Below are 9,011 nucleotides of genomic sequence, written 5' to 3'. Positions count from 1 at the left end.
ATGACATTTACGAAAATATATATTATATGTGATTTGTTTAACATATATATGCACCTATGGATGTTATAAATTTATAATTAAATATCTTTATGTTTAATAATTGAAGGGATTAAAATGATGCATCAAAACCAATTATTTAGACGAATATAATAATAATAATAATAATAATAATAAATACACATTTCCAAGTACCGTATTCATTTGAAACTCACACTACAACTCAAGAGTTTTCTAATTTATGTATATTTATTAGTTACAACTCAAGAGTTTTTAACTTATGATTATTAATTAGTAATCACTAATAACTTTTTATTTTCCTTTCTTTTATAAGGTTGTAAAGTTTTGCTCATTAAAAACATTAATGTATTTGAAGAGATTTGTGATTTCAATATGAAAAGTTAATATAAATGTTATAATAAATGTTTTAGTGTTTTTATGTTATTAAAAGTTATAGTGTTTAATTTTCATATTTTTTATTATTCGTTGTATATATATATATATATTTTTTAATACAAATGTTATAATAGATGTTTTTGTATTTTTATGTTACTAAAAGTTGTAGTACATATTTTTGTTCATACATTTTGTTACCCGTTATATATAGATTATCATACGTTTGATATATAATTTACACAATTTTAAACGGTTTATAAAATTATCAAATAATTGTATATATCACAATGACTTAAAAATTAAAACTATAATCATCATATCATCATACTATATTATAAAAGAAACATTTTTTTTTCTTTCACCACATTCATTTGAAACTCCAAACTTTTCATATTTCCATACAATATGTTTAATTTATTAACTTAAATATGCTTTTAATTGTAAACATTATCATAAATGGAAGAATTTGTGACTTATCAATATGATATACTTAATTTGTTAACTTCAATATATAGTTAAATAAATAACCTACATTAATATATCAAATAAGTTTAAAAATTTAGTGTAAAATTTAAAACCTAAAGTAAAATATCAAATAATGTTTAAAAAAAATTCAATATATATTTTTTAACATAGTTAAAAGGAAAACATTAAATATAATAATTATAAAAGAGCCTAAATTGATGAATCGAATTAACTAAAAGGTGTCTGAAAATTATATTCTAACAATATATTTTTAACTTGCGCCGCGCAACGCGCGGGAATTCGTCTAGTGCTTAATAAAACTAAACATTGTGCTAGTACTTACTCAAAACAATAAACTATCAAACTAAATACATGTTGGGAAGAAACATGAAAGTTGGCATGAAGATAAACTTTGCATAATTGCTCATCTTGTTTATCCACCCTATGAACAATTGCCTATAAAACAAACATAATAAATGACATAAAAATATGTAAGAATATCACTAATAATCACGACATAAAAATAACCACGGATCAGTTGGTTATCCTAATTAAAAGTACTTACAATTGTTATGGTGACTTTCACATGACATCGAAATATTAGAGTGTTGAAAAATGGCAATCTATTAGTTGTTGATTTAAAGGAAGTTGTACCTACATATAAATCAATGTCAACAAAATCCATATTGACTCCATAGAAATCAATGTCAACAAAATCCATATTGACTCCATTGTATAATAAAGATGACATTAAAATTAATAATATGGAATTTTATAAGTAACAAGTCAGTATCATGAATTCAATTTTTCTCTATAATATAATTGTATTTGTAGTGTATACACCACGTAATAATTGTAATATTCATGTTATTGATGTATCTGATAATTAATAAAATTAAAATATGATAGTGTTTGACAAAACGATAGTAAATGAAACTTGTAATTTTTATTTATTGTAGTAGTGAAAAATATCATATTATGTTTTTATGCAAAAAAATGAAAAAATATATAAAAAGGGAAGGGGGGGGGGGCACAAATTAACATAAAATAATACAAACACAGTAAATTTGAAGTCCCTAGCAACAATGAACATCCAGTGAGTGTGTATATATATATATATATATATATATAGACACACACACACACATTGGATGTTCATTGTTGCTAGGGACTTCAAATTTACTGTGTTTGTATTATTTTATGTTAATTTGTGCCCCCCCCCCCCTCCCCTCATTTGTGTTTGTATTCGTTTATGTTCATTTATGATGTTCAGTTTTCAACTAAACGAACATGAACAAAGTAAATTTCTTAACAAACGAACATAAAAAAATCGTTTAATTGTTTGTGTTCGTTTGTTTATTGTTAAAGGTTAAATAAATGAATATGAACAAATCTCTAATCTCTATTTATGTTCGTTAGATTCGTCTGGCCCGATTGATATCGTTAATATTAAAACTTAGAAGAAAACTTTAAAATTGAAAAATTATATGAAATTTCCTATAATAAAACTAAGATATTATTCAAAATAAAATTGATTATGTAATTATACAAAATAAACTTGATTATGTAAGTACACAAAATAAAATTGAGATATTATATGACAATTTACACGATAAAATATTTAATAGTTGAAGGGATAAGTTAGAAGTTTAGTATCTGTTAAGAGTTATAAATGAAAGTCTTAATAAATTGTATATGTAACAAGAAACATAATGTATTTAGATATTACTGTTTCAATTATTCTCAAGTCCCATCAAATTGAGGTTACTTAAGGCAAGTCAATGGTTTGTATATGTAACAAGACATCAAATTGAGGTTACTTAAGGCAAATCAATGGCTGTATACGGGGGATTCTAGTGGCATCATGGTGAAAACCATTTAAGTAAGTCAAAACCACCATTAGTCATTATGTCACTATGGCGTCGTGTCATTAACTGTTTGCATATGATTCATATATAAACAACAAAAATTGATTTGATATCCAGACAAGTAATCCCATTGCTAACAAAATTTCAATTCTTCTTATACATTTTTTCATTTTAACTCCTTTAACTTATATATAAATTTTAAAACACACCCTTATATTTTTTTATTTTCATTTCAAATTTAATAAGTTGATTGTTTATTTGAAATATATAAAAAAAAAATATCTCCGAACAATTTAAAGAAAAATCAATCCCATCGTATGCGTTGCTTACATGATTTCAATTCTTCTTACACTTTTTTTTAACTCCTTTAATTTATATATAAATTTTAAAACACACCCATATATTTTTTATTTTCATTTCAAAATTCAATAACTTGATTATTTATTTGAAATATATAAATAATAATATATGTTGATAATCTTAAAATTTATACCATTGACGGGTATTTATATTTTATAGTTCTTATTTGGTATTATGTACATTAGTATTATTGTATAAAAATATAAAAATCCAAAATGATTATAAGTTTTAAAAAACTATCCCAATAATAAAAACCTTTAATTATAAATTAAAAACGTTCCGTATTTTATTTTTAGTATTGCTTTAAACTTATATCCATTTTCAATAAAGTTTATATTTTACTAATTGTTAATGACATATTTTATCATTTTAAATTTATAATTTTAACGATCAATTTATGACATTTTTATCAATAAGAAAAACAATCATGATATGTTAAGTTAAATTTAACAAGAAAGTTACTAAACATAATTGCATTGTCAGCAACTTCGGATTTGAAGTATTTCTACTTATAATTTTAGCAAGTTAGTTACTAAATTTATAATTTTAACGACCGATCAATTTATACCAACTCAACAACCTTATAGACATAGTATTTCTACTTATACCCCTGATTATATGGGGTCTAATTTGTTTGATCTAAATCAGGTAATCTAACAGATGTACCCAAACGTCAAAGCTTTGGGTGTATTTAGGTAGCTGACAGAAGAAAAAAAAAACATTTTGGTCTGACTAAAAGGTAAGTTTTTTAAATCTTATTTTGACCCATTTTAGAAATAAGCAATCCCAAAAAAGTAGTCTAATAGATGTACCTAAACGTCAAAGCTTTGGGTAACATTATCATGCATTCATAAAGAATAAACACTTGAACACGCTAGTTATACTCTTAATATCATGAATCCAAATCTAATTAACAAACTAATGAGAAAAGGGACTTATCCTTGAAAGATACTTGTAATTGACCATAAAAAGCGAGTTGGTTTTAGGGGCATAAAGGGAAAAACAAACCCGCAAAATGATCACATCCATAACAATGTCAGTTGTCAAAGAAACTCTCCACGAATACAGCAGCTGTTTACAAAACCAGATATCACTACAACAATCAACAACATTAACATTAACGGCCTCGCCCACGACCACGTCCGCGTCCACGGCCCCTTCCACGTCCCACCGGTCTCCCTGAAAAAAAGGATTTATTAAGGTTGCGTTTAGTTATGAAAAAACAATTTTCATTTTCTATTTTTCGTTTTCCCTTTTCCGTTTTCATTTTCCGATTTCATTTTTCATTGAAAACATTTAGAAAACGCGTTTGTAGGTGTGTCTATGTGTGTTTGTGGGTGTGTGTGTTTGTGGTGGTGGTGATAGTGATGGTGATGGTAGGTCGGTGATTGTGGTAGTGGTGTTGGGTGGGTAGGTGTGTCTATGTGTGTTTGTGGGTGTGTGTGTTTGTGGGGGTGGGGGTGGGTGTGGGTGTGTGTTTTTGGGGGTGGGGGTGGGTTTGTGTGTGTGTTTGTGGGGGTGGGGTTGGTGTGGGTTTGTGTGTGTGTGTGTGGGGGATTGGGTGGGGGTGGGGATGGGTGTGTGTGTGTGTTTGGGGTTAGGGGGTGGGTGTTTGTTTATGTGTGTGTGTGTCTGTTTGTGGGGGTGGGGGTGGCTCCGTGTTTGTGGGTGTGGATGTGTGTGTTTGGGGGGGGGGGGGGGGGGGGTAGGTGTGTGTTTGTAGGGGTAGGCTTGGGAGTGTGGGTAGATAGGGGTGTGGTGGGTTGGAGGTGTAGAGGTGGGGGTAGGTAGAAATGGGAGTAAGTGTGTGTTTATATTTTAGAAAAATTTTGGAATTAGAAAAATGTGGAAAACAATAATTATTGGTTTTCCAAAAATTTCCAACTTCTTTGTAATTTTAGAAAACGGAAAATTTAGAAAAATAGATGAACTACACGCGTTTTCAAAATTCTCATTTTTCTTGGAAAATTTTTCCGGAAAATGACCCATTTTTCCGCAACTAAACGCACCCTTTGGTTGTGGAAAATTGTTTTTATTTTCTAAGAAAATGTTTTCATTAAATAGAGTTAGTTTTCGCTTTCAATTTTCAATGAAAATTTTAGAAAACGCGTTTGGTTGAAATCGGGGGAGTTTTCATTTTCCATCTTAGAAATTTGGAAAACTTTGGAAAACTGTAAAAATCACTTTTCTAATTTACATACAATTTGGAAAACTGAAAATTTTCATTTTCTTGGAAAATTTTGGAAAACTGTAGGGCTGTAAATGAACCGAACGAACACGAATGGAGCTTGTTCATGTTCGTTCGTTTAAGTTAACCGAACAAATGAACGAACACGAACGGTTAAACGAACGAGTTTTCTTGTTCATGTTTGTTCGTTTAACAAATTACATTGTTCATGTTTGTTCGTTTATGTTCGCAAACATGTTAAACTAACATTAACAAACGAACATAAACGAACAAAGATAAACAAACATATATGAACATAAATGAACATATAATATAGTAATGTAATCAAACACAATTAAACATATATGAAGATAAAAGGAACTTATATGAACGAAAATAAGCAAACGTAAACAAACAATATAAACGAACGTTCACGAACATAATTGAACGAACGAGACCATTGTTCATGTTTGTTCGTTTAACTAAACGAACGAGAATTTGTGTTCATGTTCGTTCATTTATTAAATAAACGAACATAAACGAACTTCCCGCCGAACGGTTCCCGAACAGTTCGTTGAACGTTCAGTTCGTTTACAGCCCTAGAAAACTGAATGAACCAAACGCGATTTCAAAATTTCCGTTTTTCTTGGAAAAATTTCCTAGAAAACTGGAAAATTTTCCACAACCAAACGTACCCTAAATGTCACAAATAATTTCATTTATTATTATTATTTTAACAAAAAAAAGGGTCAAATGGTGTTAAAAAGAAACTACCTGCAGTTGGTTTCTTTGGTTTGACTCTGGGAGTTTCTTCGACCAGAAGAGTCTCGAGATTTAAGCTGTCGGGAAGGATGTAGTAGCGGATGTTGTTGCCCCTCACACTCAGGTGATCTAAGCTCACTGGATTCTTCCCTTTTAGGGTAAGTTTAACCGTCTTCAAATGTGTATTCATGCTAATATCCACACCTGCAATAAAGTATTTATTGCTTTCAGTTGTGTATAAAATGAAAAACATTGTCATTAATTTAGTAAATCTATCAAACTATTGCATACTTCTCATGGTCTCTTAGGTGAATGAGAGTTAAGCAATGGAAAGGCGGTTGATTAGAAATGTGATAACTATGATCTTTCATCATTCCTTACAAGTACTAAATCATAAAATTAAAAACACTTCCAGCAAACCCACTGTATAATTATATACTGTATTTTTTAAATGTATTTGTTTAATTATTGATGCTTAAGGTAAGAGAAACCAATAGATGATACTACCAATACTCTGATTTCTGAAACAGTTTCTCATGGATATTGAATATTCACAGAAAATGTCCATAACAGCTCATCATAATCTTTTATCAGTATCATCTCCCTAGTATTCTGGTTCGGACACCTTCGCTCATTCATAAATTATACAGCTTTAAATGATTCATGGAATCTTTTGTGCAATTTTTTAGATCTAATTGAGAAACAATACATGTTGATAGAGAAATTAACTCTAACATGCTAGATATGCCTTCAAACCAAATTTGCATATGTGACATTTACATGATAAGCTGAAAGATGTGAAATTTTACTAATTCCTATAATGATTGTGTGGTTAATAGGGAAGGATTAAAAGTTATGGCGTACAGGTTATTGTTCTCCACTTTCATTTATAAACAAGTGCAAAAAAATCTTACAGCCTTAGTAGAAGGAGACGAATTAGAATTCTGATTTTGCAATGCAACCACGAAGTGAAACCTAATCAATGTGAAACGTACAATAAAACACAACATCTAACCCACCTTCTTCGACAAACACAATGTTGGGAGATTAAACTACGTCCATTATTTTGTAAGGAACTCAACGCGTGATTGACAAGGATAAACGTCTGTTCCTAAAAAAACTTCTATCGAAGTAAATTTCTAAGAAATATTATATGAAACCGTATAATAATGAACGATTTTCATAAACTAATTCATGTAAAAGTGAAAGAAAAAGATGAAAACCTGTGATTGTTCCGTGAACAACAGTTCCGTTCTTGAGCTCGATCGAAACCGTCTCATTGTTCAACTTCATCAAAAACCTATCCAGTCAAAATCAACCAAAGATAAAAAGGAAAAATAGTCAAAACATTGCATAAGAAACCTACATATTCTCAACAAAGTTTAAATAATCAGCAGAGACCGTCGGCACTTACCGGACGAGCTTCATTGCCGGAGTGAATGCAGAAGAGACTGATGATTAACAATTTGCCGGAGAACGCAAAGGGAAAGAGGGTTTTTGCTGTTTTAGGGCTTTGGCACGAGAGAACGACTGTTTAATCGTTGTATTAGTATATTACACTTGTGTAGTTTGTATTTAGGGCCTACTCCCGGCCCATTAGAAAGGCCTCGCTATTCGTTTCCAGTCCCATTAAGCTAAGAAGGCTTTGGTAAATTTCGGTTCAGGCCTCGGCTTGATACAACCAGATTTTCGTATCCAACTGTTGGTAATTTTTTTTTTCCTCACAAAAAATGTTATAGTTGTTTGACTTGTTTCTAACTATCGGAAGCCCCGAAATTACACTTTAACCCTTTAGTGTTGATTTACAGGTATTGGTTGTTTCAATTTCGATAGTCCACTAAAAACGTATTATCAATGTTTTTCGCAATCTTGTATTCTTGATTCCAAACATACTCCTTTAATTTTCAATTTTAAAATAACATCCTCACAAGCTTTCGTTTCCGTTGATACAACCATAATAAAAACCTATACAAATGGCGACGTGGCGAAAGTTCTTAAATGTACTACCAGCCTAACTATTTGGTGGAATACTGATTTGCGAGAGATGGACATCGGCGAGAAATAAAGGCTCAATGCAAAAGATGTGGTGGGTTATATAAGCCTACAACAAAATTGACATTAAAATAATCATGTGTGACACTTGTAAAGTGGTTAAGCAAGGTACTTTCAATTCGGCGCAAATGAATATCGACAAGGGCCTAGCTTTGTATGCGTATGACACTGGTGTTCTACGATTAGCATTCACAAATTTTTGTGATCCAAGAAGCATGCTTTTGTTCGACCACTTTTGACAACCCATGATTTACAAAAATTGTAAAAAATGAAGTTTTAACCGTGTTACAATCTGATAAGTTATACTACCCCCTATATTAAATGCAATACAACTATGGAACGAAGAAAAAAACCAGGTTTCGAAAATTATAATACAAAGTTTTTTAAGATACGTAACTTTTGGAGTGTACACCTGTATGTTAGGGCTTCAAGCTTCAATCTTTGATGGGACTATTTGAATAACAAGCTTAATTAAAGTTAAACTAAATAAAATTAAATTGATGGATTTAAAAGTTTCAAATTTAAAAAAGAAGGTTAATTTGGGTCAAATTGAAGATATGAAGTTTGAGGGACCAAACTTGTCAAAAGACCAAACTTGTCAAAATAGAATACTTGGTTTTGACCATGAGTCAGTTAGGTTTGGGTCCAAAAATATTAAGATAATTTATATATGAGGTTAAACTATAAATATTAAGAGTAGGTAAGAAGTTTGGATATTTTGGGGCCATTTGATGGAAAATACAACTCAAGGAGTAAAACAATCAAATTGGAAAAGTTTTGCCTTAAACCTTTGAAAGCCCTGCTTCCTTTCATGATTTGGAGCCGGATAAAGAATTGGAGGATCATAGTTGAGTTCATTTGTTATCTTATATTTGGTGGTGCTCCTAGACCATCTTTATATTCGGATATAACTTTTCTTTTTATAGGAAGACTAACACACAAAT

The 9,011-nt window shown here is 30.4% G+C and overlaps 1 protein-coding gene across 1 annotated transcript; it reads right to left on the bottom strand.

Annotated features, from left to right (window-relative positions):
• Positions 1-4,021: 4,021 nt before the first annotated feature.
• LOC145141152 (small nuclear ribonucleoprotein SmD1a-like) lies at positions 4,022-7,556 on the bottom strand. Its single transcript, XM_079074485.1, has 4 exons — positions 7,430-7,556; positions 7,239-7,315; positions 6,028-6,219; positions 4,022-4,265 (listed from the first exon to the last, which is right to left on the bottom strand). The coding sequence occupies exons 1-4, from the start codon at positions 7,441-7,443 to the stop codon at positions 4,204-4,206; spliced, it is 345 nt and encodes a 114-aa protein (XP_078930611.1). The 5' UTR covers positions 7,444-7,556; the 3' UTR covers positions 4,022-4,203.
• Between the last annotated feature and the right edge of the window lie 1,455 nt (positions 7,557-9,011).

The sequence above is a fragment of the Lactuca virosa genome, chromosome 9 (genome assembly GCF_052849685.1).
Source record: "Lactuca virosa cultivar CGN04683 chromosome 9, Lactuca_virosa_CGN04683_v6, whole genome shotgun sequence".
Classification (NCBI taxonomy): domain Eukaryota; kingdom Viridiplantae; phylum Streptophyta; class Magnoliopsida; order Asterales; family Asteraceae; genus Lactuca; species Lactuca virosa.
The sequence above is the reverse complement of the archived record's forward strand: the minus strand, read 5'-3'. Positions and strand labels throughout refer to the sequence as shown.